At 44.9% G+C, this 23601-nt stretch overlaps 1 protein-coding gene across 1 annotated transcript in view; it reads right to left on the bottom strand.

Annotated features, from left to right (window-relative positions):
- SPPL3 (signal peptide peptidase like 3) overlaps positions 1 to 23601 on the bottom strand; it is a 165961-nt gene that overhangs the window by 43301 nt on the left and 99059 nt on the right. The window contains exon 2 of the mRNA XM_038763658.1: positions 22320 to 22397. Coding sequence (XP_038619586.1) covers positions 22320 to 22397 — 78 coding nt within the window. The remainder of the gene's footprint in view (positions 1 to 22319; positions 22398 to 23601) is intronic.

The raw sequence follows: 23601 nt of genomic DNA on the forward strand, positions 1-23601 counted from the left end.
GCACATTAGGATATCAGAATGTTCTCAGGGCTGTCCCCAGGTCTCATCACTGAGGCTCATCACTGCTCATCACTGAGGCTGGAGGTGTTTATACCTGTTCAGTACAGATCCCCTAGTGATACAATGATAATAATAATAATGACTGTGGTGTTTATTAAGCGCTTACTATATGCCAGGCACTGTACTAAGCGCAGGGGTAGATACAAGTTTACCAGGTGGACCCAGTCCCTGTCCCACATGGAGATCACAGTCTCGATCCCCATTTTACAGATGAGTTAACTGAGGCACAGAGAACTGAAGTGGCTTGCCCAAGTTCACACAGCAGACAAGTGGCGGAGTTGGGATTAGAACCCATGACCTTCTGACTCCCAGGGCAGTAATCTATCACTACGCCATGCTGCTTCTAGTCTTCTGTGTTAGGTGGACAGGTATATGTTACTCTGCTAGGGTGTCTTCCCCACTTCAGTGGGAAAATCCTCAAGGGAAAGGGGTGTTTTCTTACTTCCAACTCCTCAAGCCCCTTCCTCGCAGGCCTTCCACGGCAGTTCCTCAATAAACCCTTCTAGGAGATCATCATCAATCGTATTTATTGAGTGCTTACTGTGTGCAGAGCACTGTACTAACAGGTGGAACACCAGCCCTGCTTAAATTATGAAAATTTGGACCACTCAAAATCAGAAAAGCAGTGTGGCCTCTTGGAAAGAGCAGGGGCTGGGAGTCAGGGAACCCGGGTTCCAATCCTGGCTCTGCCACTTGCCTGCTGTGTGACCCTGGGCAAGTCACTTCACTGTGCCTCAGTTTCCTTATCTGTAAAATGGGGATGAAATACCTGTTCCCCCTCCCCCTGAGATGGTTTGCTCCAAAACGGGCAGAGACTGTCCAACCCTATTATCTTGCGTCTACTCCTGTGGTTAGCACAGTGTTTGGTAAATACGAAGCACTTGAATACTAATCAGCATAATCGGGTTTGTCACTGAAATGAAGTAGGGAGATTGCGGAGGGATTTATAAAGCTAAACTGAGCCAATGCTTCAATTATGAATGTGAACTATCTTTCTAGAGAAAAGATAAAAACCCTAAGTAAGAATCATCAATAACTGTATTCCTTGAAATGCAATCGCTTAGTAAAATATTTAGCCTCTTGATAGCCCTAAGCTAGGGGACTGCTGTGTTAGCAGACGGAGCACTAAAGCAGTGGAATCATGCTCTCAAAGATTAGTGGATAGAGTCCCGGCCAAAGGGTCAGGAGGACCTGGGTTCTAATCCTGGCTCTGCCACTTGTCTGCTGTATGACCTTGGGCAAGTCACTTCACGTCTTTGGGCTTCGATTACCTCATCTGTAAAACGGGGATTAAGACTGTGAGCCCCACGTGGAACAAGGACCGAATCCAACCTGATTAGCTTGTATCTACCCCAGCGCTTAGTACAGTGCCTGATAAATAGCAAGTGCTCAAAAAATACCATTTAAAAAAAAAAAGGACCAATAGTGCATTTTTGACCTAAGGACAAAGGCCCATCCAGCCTCTATGAAGGAATGCCCATCATCATTATCATCATCATCACTTCATGGGAAAAAAGTGTAGTCTTCAAACTGAAGACCATGTTCCATCAAAAGGTACTGAAATCTAACAAGTCACACGGGAACAAGTTTTTACAGAGCGTGAATGCATTTGTCAGGCAGTACTTCACCTAAGATTAAGAGAAGGGGAAGATGGCAGCTCTCTTCCCTTCGGCAACATACATCAGCCACCCTGCATCATCATCATCATCAACATCAGTCATCGCCAATGGTATTTCCTGAGCACTTACTATGTACGGAGCACTGTACTAAATGCTTGGGAGAGTGCAACAGAGTTGGCAGACACATAACCTGCCCACGATGAGCTTACAGTCTAGGGGGGAGGCAGACATTAATACAATAATTTATGTTGTATGATTTAAAGATATGTACACAAGTGCTGTGGGGTTGAGGGTGGGGAGAATAGCAAATACCCAAAGGTCTCAGATCCAAGTCCATAGACAATGCAGAAGGTTCCTGGGAATAGAGGGGTTAATCAGGGAAGACCTCTTGGAGATGTGATCTTGATAAGGCTTTGAAAGTGGGAAGAGTGGGGGTCTAGAATATAGGGTTGGGGAGGAAGTTCCAAGCCAGAGGGAAGATGGGGGTTAGGGGTTGGTGGTGAGACAGATGAGATTGGGGCACAGTGAGTAAGATGACACCAGAGGAGGGGAGTGTATGGACTGGGAAGTAGTAGGAGATAAGTGAGGTAAGGTAGGAGGAGAAGAGCTCATCGAGTGCTTTAAAGCCAATGTAAAGAGTTTCTGTTTGATGCGGCGGTGGATGGGCAACCACTGGAGGTTCTTGAGGAGTGGGGAGCCGTGGACAACTTTTTTTTGGAAAAGGATCCGGGCAGAGAATGAAGCATGCACTGGAGTTGGGAGAGAGATGGGGGCAGGGAGGATGGCAAGGAGGCAGATGCAATAGTCACGGCAGGATAGGATAAGGGTTTGCACACCCACACTCATCCAGTCAGCCCCAAATACTGCCCAAAGCGACACTTTTCACGGTGGAAGTAACCGGTAGCAGGAAGACCAAGGAAGAGAAGAGAGAATCCCAAGTCCAGCCTCACTCAGGACTGCCCTCTTGTCCACCGGGCCTGAAAGCTTGACATGGAACGCAGGCTTCTGCCAGAGTCTTGACCCTTCCAGATTTATTTAGCCTGTACCAGCAGTGGCAGCGGAGAGTGGTTTGCTTTCTTATCATCCTTGCCACTGCTTTTCACTTACTTCTGAGTTACTGGGAGCCATGATAGCTGTAAATGGGAGGGTTTTTTGTTGCTTGCTCGTTTTGTTTTTTTGGTTGTTTTGGCGGCTCTTGTCGTTGGAGCTTGGATCCCAGTTCTTGCTGGGATTTTTGGAGGTTTTCATCTGGGCTGCGTACCCAGCATAAAAGTAAATCAACAGCATCAGATCATCCTCACCATCGATGGTATTTCTTAAGTACTTATGGTGTGCGGAGCATTCATTCAATCATATTTATTGAGCGCTTACTATGTACAAAGCACTGTACTAAGCGCTTGGGAAGTACAAATCGACAACATATAGAGACGGTCCCTTCCCAACAACGGGTTCACAGTCTATTTGGGAGGGGATAATACAACAGAGTTAACAGAGTTGGTAGACTCATTCCCTGCTCACAAGGAGCTTACAGTCTAGAGGGAGAGACTGACATTAAAATAAATATAAGAACAGAAGTTCTGGTCACTTCAACCTTGGCTGAAGTTTATATTCTCTACACTGTTAGCCTGTTGATGATGATGACGGTATTTGTTCAGCGCTTTCTATATGTCAAACACTGTGGTAAGCGCTGGAATAGATACAAGCTTATCAGGTTGCACAAAGTCCCTGTCCGCATGGAGCTCACGGCATTAATCTCCTTTTAGAGATGAGATAACTAAGGCATGGAGAAGTTAAGTGACTTGCCCAAGATCACACAGCAGACAAGTGGTGGAGCCAGGATTAGAACCCAGGTCCTTCTGATGTGCTCTATCCATTAGGCCAAGCTGCTTCTCAAGCTGCTTGTTATAGGCAGGTAACGTGTCCACTAATTCTGTTGCACTGTACTCTCCCCTAAGCACTTCATTCATTCATTCAGTCTTATTTATTGAGCACTTACTGTGTGCAGGGCACTGTACTAAGCACTTGGGAAGTACAAGTTGGCAACATATAAAGACGGTCCCTACCAAACAACAGGCTCACAGTCTAAGCACTTAGTACAGAGTTCTGCACATAGTAAGTGCTCAATAAATACTACTGGTTGAATGATTCTATTTTATGCTCCTAAATTCCAAGGCACACACCCAGGGAGAGGGTACATATCCACTCTTATCTTATCCATATTATGTATATACCAAGTCCAACACAGGAAACTCTCTCTAGAAGCTACAGAACACGAAAGCACCACACTGAAAAAACTCTCACTAAATGAAGCAATTTTCTGCAGTGTTGTACAGATCTTCATTTATGTAGGAAAATCTTTCAGAAAATTTATAAGATAACAGGATCTATAGCTTAGATTTAAACTGTGACTAATGTAGAGAAAAATATTCAATTTGCTAGTTTAGATCAATATGAGAACACTAAATTCTGCTTCCCCCTAAAAAATACAGAATTTATGGACCTGACAACACTGTCTTTGTGGAGTAGAGGCAAATTGCTATTATCTTGAAAGAAAGCAGAAGATGTGAGTTTATTTAAAACAAGGAAGAGATTATTCTGCACTGTATTTATATAGCTCTATTATTCCTTTACAGAGCACCTTTCTTCATATAGTAGCTTTGAGGACACCCTCTCCTTTTCATCCCATTTTATACTTATTTCTAACCTAATATCCTTTGTTCACAGTTACTGAAATATCAGGATTTCAATTAAGGGTTTGTCAGCAATAAAATGAACATGAAACCAAACTCAGCTTCACAGTGAAATGGCAGGTCCCGCTCTTCAGACCTGGACATAGCTTCCCAGCTGTTATCAGGCTCCTCACGGGTCTCCTTGCCTCCAGCCTCTCCCCTGTCCAGCCCATACTTCATTCTGCTGCCCAGGTCAGTCGTAAAATGTGCTGCAAGGGTTTTGACACTCCTCAAAAATCTTCAATGGTTCCCAAGAGTTCCAGGTTCCTCTCTGTCCCACCTAAAATCTACTAACCATTGTCTTTAAGGCAGGCTGAGGGCTCTTTCCCTTTCCATTTGGCCTCTCTTCTCCCACTACATCCAGCTAGCACTCTTCATTTTTCTGGAACTGACCTTCTCACGGCTCCTTGTTCTTAACTCTCTCAACTCTGATGCCTTGGCTCGTGGCGCTGCCAGAGCTTCCTTTTCCCTTGAAAGCCAGCAGACCACGGCTCTCCCCATCTTCAAAGGACTTCTGAAATCCCATCTCCTCCAGGAGGCTTTCCCCAGTCAATTTTTCTTCTCCCTAACTCTCACCTCGGCACGTCTGCTCAACCCTAACACTTTTGCACTCACAACCCCGGTAGCCCTTCTGTACATGTTGATTTACAAACTCTCATTCACTCAATTGTACTGAGAGATTACCGAGTGTGGAGCACTGTAATAAGCACTTGGGAGAGTATAATACAACGATAAATGAACACATTCCCTGCTCACAATGAGCTTACAGTCTAGACTGGGGGGAGACGGACATTAATAAGCAAATTTACAGATATGTATATAAGTGCTGTGGGGCTGGGAGCGGGGAAGGAAAAAGGGAGCGAGTCAGGGTGGCGCAGAAGGGAGTGGGAGAAGCAGAAAGGGGGGCTTAGTCAGGGAAGGCCTCTTGGAGGAGATGTGCCTTCAATAAGGCTTTGGGAGGGGGAACTCCTATTTAAGCACTCACCTAAACACATATCTGCCTGTATCATCTTTGTCCTAGCTGTAAATTCTTGTGCCTGTTAGATTGTAAGCTCCTTGACGGCAGGGGTTGCGCCGTTGACTTTTACCATGCTCTGTACAGTAAAGAGCTGAGAAGCGGCGTGGCCTTTTGGATAGAGCACAGGCATGGGAGTCAGAAGGCCCTGAGTTCTAACCGTGGCTCTGCCACTTGTCTGCTGTTTGACCTGGGGGCAAATCAATTTACTTCACTGGGCCTCGGGTACCTTATCTGTAAAACAGGGATACAGACGATCAGCCCCATGTGTCCAACCTGATTAAGTTGTATCTACCCCGGTGCTTAGTACAATGCCTGGCACATAGTATGCGCTTAACAAATCTAACTATTACTATTGTTATTATTACAGTGCCCTGCCCACGGTAGGTATTTAATAAATACTACTGCCTGAGTTGATGTCAATCCTAATATAGTTGCTAGGATTGGCTGAGAGGCCGGACCTAATTTGGAATTGGTGCCGGTGCCCAATCCATTCTATGGGGGATGTTGGCAGCCAGGAAAGCAGTAGGAGGTACCGGGGCCGGGGGTGAGGGTGGGGGGTATATCTTTCTGCTCTCCCATAGGGTGGGACAGCTGTTCAAAAGGGTGAAACGTCTAAAATATTGCCTGGCATGAACAAGCAATTTAAAGCAGCTGTCTTTGCTTTGGCAGAGAACACCGAATTTTAATACCCTTAGTTCATTGAGTCTTCAAGAATCAGTAGTTACAGGAATTTGAAATCTCTCCAACCCCTGACGCCTTCCGACAAGGGAAACAGCTTTTTGGTCCCTGTCCCTGCTGCCATTCTGCCTCATAACCTGGGTTTGAACTATTAGCTGTTTTTGTGGGTGCAACCCGCAGAAGAATAATTTCCCCTGACCAGGCAGGATGGCAGAGAGAGCAACAGCAATCTTGAAACTTGGTATGAGACGACTCGCTTCAGTCCGGGGGTTCGGCCAGTTAGTGATGACGTCTGTGGGCACCCTGGTGCAGTGCTGTTTGCTGACTTTTATCTTTGGATGCTTCCCAAGCAAAAGAACAAATAAATAAGATTAGACTCAAAACAGAACTGAATAGCTGTAGGAGTCACTGGCCTGAGATAATGATGATGCTAAAGTAACAGGCACCTGGACTGAGCAGAAGATTTCAAAACTGAAGTCATTTCCTTGATCTGTTTATGGCACCGGTTAAGGAGGTGCCAAAAAAATGCCTTCAAATAAACTGCCGCTCCAAAAGGGTAAATAAGCCACTTAGAGCTGGAAAGACTCGCAAAAAGATTTTTATCCTATAAAAAAGTTGGCACTGCTCAGCTCTGAAACAGTTCAACTGCCACCCACACTGGGAAACGTGGCAAGAGAGAAAAACTAGAGTGTGACCCTTACAGAGCCAGAATTCAGTTACCACTGCCTTCATTACAAATGCATTACAATTACACTATTCCCAGTTAATGGAAGTAATGGCAATCGAAAACTAAGCATAAATGATGCAAGAGGGACGAGAAGTGGTGTTAGTGGTGCACAGAGCTGTGGAGTGGCAGGAATGGTAAAAGAGTAGGTGTGATAGAGGGAAGCAACTTTTCCCAGTTCAACAGCACTTTGGAGAAAACTACCATTTGTCCCTTTAAAAAAGGGGGTTAATGTTTCTTTCATCCCAACCTAAACACCCCTAAGCTCATCGAAACACAATAGGAGTTCTTCCAAAAGCTAAAACACCTAATTTTCACTAATTCTGGAACCAAAAAGTGCAGCTTTCAATCAAACAACAATATTTATTAAGCATTGTACTAACCGCTTGGGAGAGCACGAGATAACGGAGTTGGTAGACAAATTCCTCGCCCACAACGAGCTTACGGTCCAGAGAGGGACACACATATCAATATAAATATATTACAGATATGTACATAAAGTATTGTGAGGCTGAAGGTAGGGTGGATAAAGGGTGCAAATCCAAATGCAAAGGTGACACAGAAGGGAGAGACACTCACCCCCACATGTACACTCAGTTCTCCTATAACGCGGGGGCTGCATTCCAGCGAAATCCCATGTCCAAGAGCGCTTAGACTGTAGAGTATCCACCCATCCCAATGCCAGCGTGCCTAAGTTCCTACCTTGCTTCTTCCAATGAGAAGCAGCATGGCCTGGAGGAAAGACCATGGGCATCAGAAGGACCTGGGTTCTAATCCCAGCTCTGCCACTTGTTTGCTGTGTGACCTTGGGCAAGTCACTTCACTTCTCTGTGCCTCAGTTACCTCATCTGTAAAATCGGGATTAAGACTGTGAGCCCCATGTGGAACACAGACTCTGTCCAACCCTATTTGCTTGTACTACCCCAGCGCTTAGTACAGTGCCTGGCACATAGAAAGCACTTAACAAATACCATAATTAGTATTATTCTGATTGCCATATCCAAATGAGCTTACACTGCTGGATGAACTTTTCCGAATTCCCAAACATCACTGTAGCTTAAAGACGCTGAGAAAACATATGTTGCGGAAAAACTCAGTGAAGAAGAAAAGCAGAGTCCAGACAAGGGATGCCGGCATTGATGGGCCAGAAAACGGCCGGAACTGTTACAGTTGAGATTCTCCCACAGACAGAGCCTTAAGTAAGGAAAGAGCCAGACAAGGAGCAGGAGGCTAAAAACTTGGTGGTGATGGCAGCAGCAGCCCCTACCTCTCATAATCCAGGGTCTCTGACTCCTTGAGGGCTGCTCTTATTGTCCCTGCCTCTAACATGGGAGGACAGGAAGGAGAAGAGAAAGGGAAAGGAAATGAGGGCCGGGAGTGGAGGGAGGAGGGGCAAAAGAGCTCAAAACTGAGAGTACAGAGCGGCCATAAGCAACAACTGGTAGAGATATAGGGAACTGTGCGAACCAAAACACAATGAATTTCCAAGGGTTTTAACCCAAGGGAAAAAAAAAATTAACTACAGGGTAAAAATTGGGATATCAGGTTAAAAACTCCTATAATGAAAACATCCAAATAATAACAATCCCCATCAATATCACCAATTAATGCACCCAATTTGTATGGTGCAATAATATCAAGTAGAACGTACAGTCCTATCTTCTAGGATCTTACAATCCATAATGGACATTTTATGAAGTCAAAAAAAGGACATACATATTTATAATAATAATAATTGTGGTATTTGCTAAGCGCTTACGATGAGTCAGACTGTTCTTAGCTCCAGAGTAGATACAGGATAATCAGTTCAGATACAGTCCTTATCCCATATGGGGCTCACAGTTCTAAAGGAAGAACAGTACTGAACCTCAATTTTACAGTTGAGGAAACAGACACAGAGAAGTTATGTGACTTGCCCCAAGTCACACAGCAGGCAAATGGCACAGCAGGAATTCGAACCCACGTCTTACGACTCCCAGGCCTGTGCTTTTTCCACTAAGCCACTCTTCTTTATCTACTGAATTAAAGGTATTCAGTGAATATATAAATGATACACATCACACTCTTTTAAGTCTTCTGTTATTTGTACGATTCTGGTTCCGTATTCACTAATTTTCCAGGCGTCATTAGCAACCTCGTCAACCAGCCTCTGAGTCAGAATCTCCAAATAACAGCAAAGTTTAACTTTCTACAGACCTGCACAAAGCCCTCATTGCTGGTGACTACGTTCCAAAGCTTGATCTTAAGTGGGACATGAAATTAGGGAATCCAAGTTGATTCCAAGAATAGACAGGAAAAGGAAAGTCAACCACATCTTATCTCCACAGCAAGTGTTCAGTATGCAATGTACAGTTTGAGGATATGGGTTTTTTTTTTTGCTGCGTTTAAGATTCTTAGTGGGGTGGTCTTTAGGGGTTCCCATGTTACTTACCTGCAGTTACTGTTCTTCTAAGAATACAGTAACAAACCCAGGCACCGTCTTCCTCTGAGGCACTTTTACTGCCAAATACATTTCTTGCTTCTCCATCAATTTCAAGCTGCAAAGCCAGCCCCAAGGACACTGCACCTATACTGTTTGGCTCAGAATCTGAAGGAAATGCTTCCACCTGAAATTCCTCTTCTGAGTAATAAACACCACAATTTGTTAGAACTGATATTCCATTTCTTTACAGTAACCAGACGGAAAACTGTAGAAAAGGTCATGCCGACAAGTCAAAGAAATTTTATCTAAAATTCTCACTTCTCCCTGAGCGCTTTCAAATCCATCAAAACCCGATGGAAAAGGACACCAAAACAGGACCTGAGGAGACCCCATAACACGATTCTGGGAGCTGAATATTAATCTTCTGAGGGCTAGGGAAAGTGCACAGGAAAGAGCCAAACAGATTTCTTCTAAGATGACAGAATCCCTTGCTGTTCCTCTAGAATAAAGGCGGAGCACGATGCCTCTAGGAATATTAGCGTTTATCACTGCTTTAGATTATTTTTATATGCAATTTAAGAACCAATTTTATATCTGCGTCTAGCAGCTTACCCTAAAGCACATTCAGTTCTGCTGGAATGTGTTTTGGCTAGAATATGACGGCAGAATTAGGGAACGTTCTTCCGACAATGTAGGCCTATTACGGGGCGATGCGGCATCGGAAGAAAGATTTACGTGCACGCGCGTGGCATCGGCCAAAGCTTGAGTACTACAATCCGAGTCGCCCTTAATGTGGGAGTCCGCCACAACCCTGCCTCTTAACTAGCCAGTCATTTCTGTAGCATGAAGCCTGAAGTTGAATCGGAAAAGGTTATGAAGTGGAGGCAGTATCTTTATGCCATGCGTTTTCTTACTGGACAACATTTAGAAGGGGACTATAAAATAGGCTTTGAAGGGGGGATGCTAAATTAAACTGCTCTCAAGTATGACCTGAACCAATGGGGCCTGCTTGGGTTACTCAGGAAGTGTCTCCCCAAAGAGATTTCATTTGACCCCACATTATCTACGCTGCAGCGTTTCCTACTATAGGTAGGCTGAAGGGAATCAATCCCCCCAAACCTCACAACGGGGAATCAGACTAGAGGGCCAGATATGGGACCTGGGCAATGTCTGGCTCTTGCAGCCCCAGTCTCCAAACCTGGCTCTGACCCAAGCAGGGTTGGAGGCTTCAGGCGAGGCTGCTGGTGGGCCCAGAGAGAAGAGAAGTCCTCGGAGGTAGGGAGGACTGGGGGTTAGGTGTGGGTGAGGTGACTGGGAACAGGATTGGCGTGTCCTAGTGGATAAAATAATAATAATAATGATGATGGCATTTGTTAAGTGCTTACTATGTACCAAGCACTGTTTTAAGCACTGGGGAAGATACAAGCTAATCAGGATATCCCATGTGGGGCTCACAGTCTTCATCCCCATTTTACAGATGAGGTAACTGAGGCACAGAGAAGTTAAGTGACTTGCCCAAAGTCACACAGCTGAAAAGCAGCGGAGCCGGGATTAGATTCCATGACTGCTGACTCCCAAGCTTGTGCTCTTTCCACTAAGCCACGCTGCTTCTCATATATATATATATATATATATAAAACATATTATATATATACACACAATTCATTTATTCATATTTATTGAGCGCTTACTGTGTGCACAGCACTGTACTAAGCGCTTGGGAAGTACAAATTGGCAACATATAGAGATGGTCCCTACCCAACAACGGGCTCACAGTCTAGAAGGGGGAGCCAGACAACAAAACATATTGACAAAAAAAAATAAATAGAATAGTAAATATGTACAAGTAAAATAGAGTAATAAATCTGTACAAACATATATACAGGTGCTGTGGGGAGGGGAAGGAGGTAGGGCAGGGGGATGGGGAGAGGAGGGAGGATATATATAATCCTAATCCCGGCTCTGCCACATGTCTGCTGTGTGACTTTGGGCAAGCCACTTCACTTCTCTGTGCCTCAGTTACCTCACCTGTAAAATGGGGACTAAGACTGTGAGTCCCATGTGGGACAGGGACTGTGTCGAATCTGATTAGTTTATTTCTACCCCAGATTGCAGAACAGTCCTTGACAGAGAAAGTACTTTAAAAAATCCCATCATTATTATTATTATTATTATTTATTATAGATCTTTTATGGAAAGAAGAATGGAGTAAACCCTGCTATGAACCTCTGATGGCCTGTCTAATGTATAATCAGCTCTGCCTCCAAATTATGCTTCTTGACACTGCCCACGGGCAGAGATTGTGTCTCTTACTACTTTTTCAAGTCCTCAGTGACCAACACTCATCTGGATGGGGTCCTCCTGTTAACAGTCCTATTTCTGAATATGAAGATTGTGTCTGTGTATGTCCCAGGCCCAATTCATTGTACAATTGAAATACAATTCAATTGTATTTATTGATCGCTTGTTATGTGCACAGCACCGTACTAAGCGCTTGGAAAGTAAAATTTGGCAAAAAATAGAGACAATCCCTACCCAACAACGGGCTCATAACGATGACGATCGTAGCTAGCCAGTGCAAGGGGAGAGAGGGGAGTAGGAAGGAAGGTAAGGGGATTTAGGGGCCAGTTCGGTAATGGAGTCCCCTGCCCAATTCCTCCCGGAGGCTTCAACTTGGAGGGTGAGAGGTCTGGCCATGGAAAGCCCTAGCCACCCACACTTTCAGTTATCCCATAGTGAGGCAGAGTAGGAAAAAGACTGCACAGCCCCTTCTCTCCAGGATGGAGAGCACATATGACAGCACGGAGAGGTGGGCAGGGATGGGGAGAAGAACGAGGTCCTGTCAACTTGGGAAAGTGCTCATGTTTATTACATTATGACCTTTCTGCCGGAGAGACCTCCCCGTGCGACATCCCATTGGAGTTGATCCCAGTTGCCCCGCCCAGGCCCAATTCCTGAGACAATAATAATGACATTTATTAAGTGCTTACTATGTGGAAAGCACTGTTCTAAGCACTGGGGAAGTTACAAGGTGATCAGGTTGTCCCACAGGGGGCTCACAGTCTTAATCCCCATTTTTACAGATGAGGTAACTGAGGCCCAGAGAAGTGAAGTGACTTGCCCAAAGTCACACAGCTGACAAGTGGCGGAGCCGGGATGAGAGCCCATGACCTCGGACTCCAAAGCCTGTGCTCTTTCCACTGAGCCACGCTGCTTCTCATACCTTGAGCTCCACGTGGGATAGGGACTGTGTCCAACTTGATTAACTTGTCTTCCCTAGCTCTTAACACTGCTTTGATACATAGTAAGAGCTTAACGAATACCATAATAATAAGAATAGTAGGAATGATGTTTATTCAGGATTTATACGGTGAAACACCGTGTATCACACCCTGGGGAGGAATGACAGTTACTGAAATTACGAAGTATAAAATTGGGTCTTCTTCAACAGCACAAAGAAGCCAACGGGAAAGTCGCGTGAGGTCTCCTGGCAAGAACCAGGGGCAAGTCCTGCTAAAGCCAAGGGGCCAATCAACTGGTAAAGAGACCATCCTAACACTTTGAGTTCTGTCAATGGAGGATTAGGCAAGTGGAATGGGAACAGGGCTCGTCCCAATTTCAGAGATGAATACCTTTCTAAAGATTGGTAGCACACCTGCCCACAGTGAGAAGGCTTGATTGATGATATAGTTTGAAAATATACAGCCTTTATTTTTATGGATAATGCAACTATATATATATATATATATATCTGCACACATTTTCCATATATAGACATGCAGAGAGAGAAACAGCTCCACTCAAGCCTCTGACCCACCGAAATTACGAAGCCGCTACCAACGCAGTAGGACTTTGATCTTCCACTCCTCAATACTTTGTATATCTAGGTGTCAGATCATTTCCGTTGCTGACAGGAAGCAAGCAGTGCAGCGCGAGCTCCAGTCACACAAACATGTTTCTTTAGTGCCCCTCCCACAAAAGCCCAGGAGTCAACTGAATTGGCACAAGTAAGAGCTCCAAGGACCCAAGAATCCCCCTCTGCCACACTGGGGTACCCACAAGAGCCTTCTATTCAGGATATCTCTGGGGGTGATACAGAGCACCTGAAGAAAGAGCATGGACCTCTGAGGCTATCGGAGCTCTGCCTGCCATTTATTTCTGGATCCATAACCCTGGGGGCCTAGTACCCCTGGGGTGCCTGTGCCACCCCAATACTACAGGAGGCCAGTACACAAGTCTGTTGGAGGGAACTAATGACCACCACCCTGGCTATATCATCCCAACAGATTATATTAGCACGTGGACACAACCTCACCCACACAAACATACTGTGTTCATAGGTTTGCTTCTTTTCCCTGATCTCACGCTCACCAATTACAATCTGTCATTTTCATCCTGCTCTCACTACATGTACAATTTATACCTACTTATCCCCTATTAGATTGTAAGCTCCCTTAGAATGAAAAATGAGTCTTTTGCTCATATTGTAGAACCGAGCCCTTAATACAGTACTCTGGATACAGTCGGCACTCAGATTTTTTAATAAATGATCACAGGGAGGGAGAGTGCTAAAGTTTTCAGGACCCAGTGAGGTTACTGCGAATAATAATAATAATAATGATGGCATTTATTAAGCATTTACTATGTGCAAAACACCATTCTAAGCGCTGGGGAGGTTACAAGGTGATCAGGTTGTCCCACGTGGGGCTCACAGTTTTCATGCCCATTTTACAGATGAGGGAACCGAGGTACAGAGAAGTTAAGTGACTTGCTCAAAGTCACACAGCTGACAATTGGCGGAGCCAGGATTAGAACCCATGACCTCTGACTCCAAAGCCCGGGCTCTTTTCCACTGAGCCACGCTGCTTCTCTGCGAAGCCTCTGATCTGGATGATGCATGAGCTGGCCAAAGAATCTAAGTGTGAACATACATTCATTTTACTGTTCTGAAGAGACATCACTAACAATGAACTCTACCCAGTGCGTAGGTCGCTTTTCCTTAAAAAAAAATCCAGATTAATTGTGCTGCAAACTTTTGGGACAACTGGAATTTTGCTAGAACTCCCTGATACTGGGAAAAAAAGATTTCTGAAATTCCTTATCCTTTTCAGTTTCTCAGAATAAGATTCATTGCATTTCTCTTGTGTTTTTTATCAACATTTTCCATTTAATGGGCTATAAATCATATCTGATTTACTGAGACATATAGGGTAAGTGACTTTCTGGAAACATAATTTCCTGCTTCTTGGTTTCAAGTCCTTATTAGAATCTATCCCAACTCACATAAATCCTAGGAAAGGGCCACAGGATGAGCCTTAGGTGTGATTATTTTGAGAATGGCAAAGATAAATCACTTGAAAAAGAATTCTATATTATCCTCAATGCTTGATAGTATTTAAGGAGTGTCACCTAGCAAGGAATTTCTTCTAACTAGTTTCACAGATTGGTAGAACAAAGTAGGTCTAAAAATGAAGTTGTATAGCTAGTTTACCTAAACTACTTTGATCTTTCATGGCACCAAGCTGGTGGAAAAGCTTTATTTGGGACCCTGAAAACTGTTCAGCTGATTTCATCTCAAGCATGAAATGCCTAAAGAGACCATTTGCCACATCTAGATTTTGCTTTTTGGGTTAAGAATGCTGCAATTTTCCTGAAGTAGAGGCTCTTTAAAGAAAATATCACTGGTTTGCTTCCAGCCATTACATCACGTGAATTATGGCTCCGAAATGGGACCCAGGAGAAAAATACCACGTTCCTGTTCAGGGTCTGAAGGAGCTGAGACAAGAACCTCCCTGAACCCCACAACTCTGGGTCCAAAATGGAACCAAGGCACTCCCTTGCTTAACAGCGGCTCGAGGCTGCGAGCCGGGATGGGCTAAAAATAAAATCTAGTACTTAACTAGCAATACACTTTGGCCTCTCTGCCAATTTTCATCAATACCTGGTAATTAAAATTGTAAATTTCAATAAAACCCTAGCAAAGAATTATTACAATGGAAATCAAGGACCTTACTTACGGCCTAGAACAATTTTGAATAATGTTTCCAGTTCTGAACAAGCGTTCAACTTGTCTGTGGTGGAGAAGTTCCCTTAACAGAAAGATCACTAAAATTCAACACAGCCACATTCATTCTGTTCCCTATTTGATCCTTGCCCTTCCTATTGCTACTTTTCCTATTTTTAAATATTCTATCTCCCCCACTAGACTGTAAGCTCTTTCAGAACAGGGAACTTGTGTTTCGCCTCCACTCTGTTTTTCAAGTGCATAGTACACCTTATTGCACGCAGGTTGTCTCAATAAATACTATTACTATTAATAGCATTAATAGCATTAGTACAGTATTAGTATTTCTATTTCTATTACTACCACCCCTTGCTATACTCCATGCCTGAAGGTTTGAAAAACTAGGGACTCTACTGACAATGCAAATGAAAATTATAAAATGCCAACTGACCATAGAAAGAGGATGTCTTTGATTCCTTAAGGGTATTCTCTACAACTGGCAAATCCCCATTTTCTGGAATCTGCTTTGGACTGCAGCTAGCTAGGCTTGTTTACTAAATCCACACCCCGCTGTTGCCACTCTTTGGTTTCAGGGGAAATAGTCCCAAGTTCCTAAACATGCTGCTCATAACCAGGACTTGACTGATTAAAAAAAAATAAACAGAACAGCAGGCAATCTTATAAGTAATTAGCACTCAGGGCAATGGGTGGGACAGCTATTGAGCTAAGAGAGCAAATAAACTGAAGACAAGGGGCATCATCCAAGGGGACTGTAGGGGCTTAGGAGTGGGAAAGAAGTGACCTCATTGATATAAAAGTCAGAGGGGACAATAGGGGGGAAAAAGCCTGGTGAGGATTTGCAGCCACAGTCAGTAGGTCAACTGTATTTACTGAGTGCTTACTGTGTGCAGAGCACTGTACTAAGAGCTTGGGAGAGTATAGTATAATAATAATACTAATAATGATGGTATTTGTTAAGTGCTTACTATGTGCCAAGCACTGTTCTAAGCACTGGGGTAGATGCAAGGTAATTAGGTGGGATCAAGGTAATCAGTGGGAGCAGCAAGAATAAAGCTACTGTACAGGTGGTGATAATAATAATAATAATAACGATGGTATTTGTTATGCACTTACTATTTGCCAAGCACTGTTCTAAGCACCAGGGTAGATATACGGTAATCAGGTTGTCCCATGTGGGGCTCACAGTCTTCACCCCCATTTTACAGATGAGGGAACTGAGGTACAGGGAAGTTAAGTGACTTGCTCAAGGTCACACAGCTGACAAGCAGCAGAGTCAGGACTAGAACCCATGACATCTGACTCCCAAGCCCGGGCTCTTGCCACTGAGCCACGTTACTTCTCTATAACAGGTGATAACAGCAAGGGTGTGGAAAGAGGACTGGCTAGGTAATAAATGAGTAGATATTTACTATGAATTTACACATATGTACACTACTTTTAAGTGCTAAGCATGCAGTATATACATAATTTCAATGGATGACTTAAGTTGACGTGACCTCCTAAAGGAGATGGGATACTAGGAGGACTTTGAAGATGGGGCGATTTATGGTTTGGTGGATTTGAAAGGGGAAGAAATTCCAGGCAACAGGAAAGACATGAGCAAGTGGTTGGAGGTGGAAGACTCGAGAACGTGAATTAGGACACTGAGCGGAGAGAGCAGATATGCAAGAGGGCAGGTGGAGAACTTGGAAGGCAGCAGTCAGGCATTTCTGGTGATGCGGAAAGAAATGGGAAACCACGGAAGGCTTTGGAGAAGTGGAAAGGCATGTGCCAAACTGCACTTTAGAAAGATGATCTGGGCAGCTGAGTATAATACAGCAAAGAGGGGTGTGACTAAAGAAAGGGCAAATAAGGGAGAGGCTGTTTATCCACTCTTTCTGGGCAAGAGGCAGAAAGTCACACCCTGCTGTCTACTGCCCAGAGATACACTTACAGAAACTCCAGAGGGTTTTGGGGGGTTTCCTTTGCTTGTTTGGGCAAAACATTGTGGATTTATTACCTTTTTAGATCAAGAAGACTTATTCCAGACTGCTGGGTGAATGACTGGAAAGCTTTCCTTCAGCACCAGTTTTGCCTTTAATGCATGCGTGTGTGCGCATGTGTATGTAGTCTTTTTTCCCTCTGGGTGGAGGGAGAGGGGAAGTATGGCACATTTTCTGAATCCTTAGGCCTCACAAGTGGGCTTCTTTGACTGTCCACCATTCCAAATGGTGCCTGGCTGTCTGTGAAAAGGGGCCAAGCCAATTGAAATATGGCCTTTTGATTGGTTTTCTCTTCAGAACTAACATCTAAGGACCACAGGGATTAGTCAAATCCCCCTAGTCTTACAGGTAAAGGGCACAAATGCCTGCCTCCACTGTAATCTGAGGTGAACTGTACGGGGCACATTCGGAGGTGAGCCAAGGGAAGTCCATCAGTTGTAACTGTACTTCCCAAGCACTTAGTACAGTGCTCTGCACAAAGTAAGCACTCAATAAATACGATTGAATGAATGACTGCCATGACAACCAAGACACAGGGTCACTCCTGCGGGCATTCTGCACTGAGATCTGAGAGAATGTTCTTAGTTCTGCTTTCCAAAAGGAATATGGTCAGCGTTTGGTTGTACAAAATGGCCAGTCCCTAGATGATGCAGCACTTGCTAGGAGCACGCTAGATGCCCCAAAATTCAACTTGAAGCAACTGTTGGAGCAGCCCCGTGAGGGTCTCCAAGAACTGTCAGATGGACGCCTGGAGGCATTCCTAGTGGAGTCTATAGGTAAAGATAAGCCTGGACCACCTGCCATCTCTGCCAAGCCCCCGGGAGGGGGGAAGGGAGGCACTCTGTGGAAAGTTACAGGGGATATGTGAGCCCAAAGGAAAAGGAACCAATGGACAGATTCAGAAATGGAGGAAACTGCATTCGATTTGGTAGACAGGGATGTGGAAGTAGATAATCCAGTCCAGGGCACACGGCTGAAGTCCTGGATGATGGAAGGCAGAGGGGAGAATTTCTCAAGGGTAGCATCGTTAAGTGCAAATTCTGTTCTCCAATGCCCACTATGAAGCAGCACAGTGTGGGGGAAGGTCATGGGTTCTAATCCCAGTTCCACCACTTGTCTGCCGTATGACCTTGCAAGTCACTTAACTTCTCTGTGCCTCAGTTACTTCATCTGTAAAATGGGGATTAATGCTGTAAACCCCATGTGGGACATGGACTGTGCCCAACCGGATTGGCTTGTATCTCCCACAGTGCTCAGACCAGTGCTTGACAAATAGTAAGCACTTAACAAATACCATTATTCTTATTAGGGAATGTGGTAAACATAGACTTTTCCCACTCTGTCGTCTGTAGAAAGTCCAGACGTGGATTGCTCCAACATTGCAGGTATCACCTCCATTCTACAGGTCTCCCCAGAGAAACCTGTCCCCTCAAGGGAAGAGGTTCTGGTCCAGGGGCTGGGGAACTCCATAGTACCCTTAGGGAGGAATTTCCAGGGGTCCTGAAGCTGAAAGGCAAATGACTGCACTTATTCCAACTGTCTGGTCTTGCAGTCTGACAGGCTGAGTAAACGATTTCATTAAACTGAAGAGTCACCATCTCGGCCTGTACAAATCAATCAATCAATTGTATTTATTGAGCGCTTACTGTGTGCAGAGCACTGTACTAAGCGCTTGGGAAGTGCAAGCTGGCAACATATAGAGACAGTCCCTACCCAACAGTGGGCTCACAGTCTAGAAGGGGCAGACAGAGAACAAAACCAAACATACTAACAAAATAAAATAAATAGAATAAATAGGTACAGGTAAAATAAATAAATAAATATGTAGCATAGGCAGTAGAAACTCTCCCATCCAGGATGAGGTGTGACAGGATGATTCCCGATTATGGCTCTGAAGTGGTGGCCTGAATGTAAACCCGGGCAATTCCAACAAATTTCCCCTCTAGATGCAAGCTCCTCGTGGGCAGGTAACGTGCTTGCCAACTCTATTATATAATACTCTACCAAACACTCAACAAATACCACTGCTGGACTGGAGTCAGGTAGGATGGAGAAAGGGCCTAGTGACATGAGTGTGACCAGTTTAAGGGACGGTGCCTTTCTAAAGCGTAGCTAGCCTATTATTATTGAAGCATTTGTTAAACGCTTCCTCTGTGCTCAGCATTAGGGTACATTCAAATAGGCATATCTGCCAACTTCAAATGGGTCCAACTTGCTCTAAAAAGTGTAAGCTGCTTGAAAACAAAGGAAAACACTGCCATTTCCTTGGTGGGGAATCAAAAAGAAGTAACCGCAAATCTGTTGCTTGTCTTTGATTTTAATTTTATTTTTAAAGGAATGGGGGAACAAGAAAATCAGAGAAAATATTGTGTGGTGGAGGTTGGGGAAGAACCATGCTAACTGGGAGGGGGGTGAGGGCAGTAATGCATAAGTTATCCAATGTGAATGTACATCATTCCATCAATGGTATTTATTGAGTGCCTACTGTGTGCAGAGCACTGTACAAATGCTTGGGAGAGTACAATACAGTAGAGTTAGTAGGGAGGGAGGGCAGGCGAATAAGATGGGGGAAATGAGAGGCTAGTCAGGGAAAGCTTCTAGGAGATGTGATTTTTAGGAGGGCTTTGAAGATGGGGAGAGTGGTGGTCTGCTGGATGTGAAGGAGGAATAAATGAAGGAATCAGGACGTAAGTAAAGGGCCAATAGCAAGAGAAACAAGTCGAGGTACGGTGAGTAGGCTGGCATTAGACGGGTGAAGTGTGTGTGCAGGCTGTGGTAGGAGATGACTGAGGTTAGGTATGTAGGAGAGCACTGACTGAGTGCATTAAATCCAATGGTGAGGAAAAGTTGCCATTACCAGCAAGAGAACATCAGGAGGAAATGCCTCATTTGTACTGAGAAGATGTGGGAGCCAGCTCTCCCCTAGTTTACATCCGTCTGTATGCACGCATGCATGACCGGGGCCACCTTCTCCAACTCCGATGGCTGAGGGTGGGGATGGGGCACCCTATGTGAAGGTGGAGGACTGCTTTCTCCCTGGGAAGATGGAAGGAGTGGAGGTAGGGGCAGGAACAGAGGCCCCCACCCAGCAGAGTCTAGGAGCCAACTTACACTAGCAGAAGAAGGGAAAGCTGCCAAAGCCTCAAGGATATTGCTAATTGTGTACCAATATGTGAACATATCTCTCACTTTTCCTTGGGTAGCTGGTGGGGCTTGCAGGAGAGGGAGTAGCAAGGAAAGGGAGGGGCAAACTGATTATCCCTTGGCTTTTCCTTGCAGTCTACTCTCCTGGCTTCCTGCTCCCACTACAGTCCTGCAAAGGCCAAAACTGTAAGGTTCCAGTCTCAGTTTGTAATCAGAAGTGGGGAGCCCAGACCCGGCGTGATCTTAATTCCACAGAGAGTGGGGAAGGCTATACGCAGGCAAGGTAATGCCTGTGGATTCCTTGTCCCTGTGCGTGCCCAGGGGCTAACACTCATGCTAGTGCAGTAGGGAGGGGTGGGAATGGAGCAGAATCTAACAGCCCGACTGAGACTACATTAGCAGGAGGCAGGCGGGGGAGATGCCAAAGCCTCTTCCTTACGGATAATGCTAACTGTGTGCCATTATGTGAGTAACTCTTTCAGTTTTCCTTGGGGAGCTGGGTGGGAAAAGTGGCAAGAAGATGGGGGGATACGCTGATTATTCCTTTGGCTTTTCTTGCAGTCTGCTCTTCTGGCTTTCTGCTCTCCCTAGAGTACTTCAAAGATCAAAATTGAAAGGCCCCAGTCTGAGCTGGGTACCACGAGTGAGGAGCCCAGATGTGGGTTGATCTTAATTCCAGAGAGTGTGGAGACGACTATGCAGGCAAGGTTATCTCTGGGGATCCCCTGTATCCTCCCCAGTGCTTAGAACAGTGCTTTGCACATAGTAAGTGCTTAACAAATGCCATCATGATTGTTATTATTATTCCCTGTTCCACTGGGCACCCAAGGTCTTCCACTCATGCAGGAGGCATCAGACATGTGCAGTAACACAGTGACCCTGAAGTCATCAGGTCTGATATGGGCCACGGTCTGTCCCCTCTGCTTTCAGGACACCTGAAATAGAGCTAGGACGTCCCACTGGTCACGTTGCCCAGGCCTGCACCCAATCTGAGCCTAGCCCATCTTTCTGTTGTCCAGAGTCAGACTCTGCTTTCATAACAGACAGCTGTGGCGGTACTTTAACCAAGGATGAGCCCCCTATATATCAGCCACACTAGCTGTCCGCTCCTCAGCTCCCTGGAATTTCCTGGGCCTCCTGGAGTTCAGGCCCCAAGTCTATTACTTACTAGACAATGCTCTGTCATGCCAACACCATGGTTTTACGAAAGTGTAAGAAGCCCAACATTTCAGGAGGCCAAAATAAAATCTTTCTTGAACTGATCCTCCACCCATCCTCTGGCAGTTTACTAAACCGTTGAGGGAAATACAACTAATTTCAGGAGAGGAATCGCTGCATTCTCTTTATCTGGGCGTGTCACCTGATGTGGCACGGGTTGCTTTCGTAATGATCTTGCCAGTAATCCTATTTTTCTTCTCATTTATACCCATTCTTTTCTGAAGATGACGAATCCCCTTAATCTGTGGTTCCAACTGGTTCACAGTAATCCTGGGCCTCATCTATGACTTTACTGCAGCTATTTTTCCTTCAGAGGTACAAGAACTACATGAGCAATGTTCTCTGAACACCACTCCCTAGGAGTAGAAGGGGGGAGGGGAGGAGAGCTAGGCCCAGATTACTCCCCGTGGCCGAAACCAAAAAGGTTGGGAAGCAAGTCTGGGAGCCTTCACAGACCTATCACTGTATCATTTTCACATCCAAGATTTAAGCATTAAATCTTCTCACACTCATAAACATGACAAGGTCACGACTAAACAAGACCGCCACACACTGCACTACAAACAGCTAAAGACTTCAATTCTAACATCACATTCTACTGCACAGTTAGAGTCATTTGCCAAGGCTTCCCTGCCAACATTTTTCAGAGGGGATTTTTCTTCCAAACTATACATAGAAACAAGTTTTACAAGCATCTTACCTGAAACTGCCATAGACTATGAGGAGGATGGAAATCAGAAATGTAGACACTTGACTGGAATCCACCAGAGAATAGGCCCTATAGAAACAAAAGGAAAGAAGCATTATTACTAAACAAAAAACTTAGAGGCCATATGTGGCTTTTCTTAAGGTTAGAAAAAGTAGTGGGCAAAGGTGCTACTCCAATAATTTAAGTGCTCTGTGATCAAGTATTTTAGCAAAGCGATTACCGGTATAAAGGCTCACCTGCTACTTGTAAAGCACATTTCGGTGGCCATCTGGTCACTAAATTAAGGCTAAAACACTCACCAGTAAACCTGAATGTCAGAGGGAATCGGGGAATTCAATACAAAGACCAACAGACCTGAGATACATAGTACCCCATCAAGATAATGGAACATTAAGCTCAGTTAAAACCCTGCAGGGCGCAAGGGTACACAGTAATTTAGAACAGCTTCCAGAGTACATAATAATTTAACTGGTAGCATTATTTTGTTCCCTGCAACATTTTGACCATACTGAACTGTATGACTGGATGAGTATAGGGCTGACCTGCCTCCTCAGAATCAATCTATGGTATTTATTGCGCACTGAGTAGGAGGAACTTGGGAGAGAAGCAGTGGGGCCTAGGGGCAAGAGCACAGGCCTAGGGGTCAGAGGCCCTGGGTTCTAATTGTGGCTCCACCGCTTGTCTGCTGCGTCACCTTGGGCAAGTCACTTCACTTGGCCTCAGCTATTTCATCTGGAAAGTGGGGCCCCAAGTGGGACATGGACTGCGCCCAACCTGATTAGTTTATATCTACTCTATGCTTAGTACAGTGCCTGGCACATTGTAAGTGCTTAAATATTTTTTAAAAAATACAATAGAGTTGGCAGACATGATCCAGGCCCACAAGTTTACAGACCCAGAACAGACTGAGCATATTTTCACAATGCCAGACCATAGGATAGGGACCTTTTTCTCTCAGTTACCACCCACACACTCTCTAGACCATTCTCAATTAAGCGCTTAGTACACTGCTCTGCACACAGTAAGCACTCAATAAATACGGTTGAATTGAATGAATGGACACTCTCTCTTGTCCACTCCTGAAGTAACGGCCACCAACATGTCTGGCTTCTAGAGATGGGCTCATGCGAGAGTTGGAGAAAATGGGCCTGAGTCCTCAGCTGAAGCAGGGCCTAGAGGCAGCTCGGGGTAATCAGTAAGTAGAGCGTGTGAGCATTTCACAAAGTCAGAACTAGAACCACCTCACAGTATAATGTGGCCATTACCAGTAGGC

The sequence above is a fragment of the Tachyglossus aculeatus genome, chromosome 21 (genome assembly GCF_015852505.1).
Source record: "Tachyglossus aculeatus isolate mTacAcu1 chromosome 21, mTacAcu1.pri, whole genome shotgun sequence".
NCBI classification, from domain to species: Eukaryota; Metazoa; Chordata; class Mammalia; order Monotremata; family Tachyglossidae; genus Tachyglossus; species Tachyglossus aculeatus.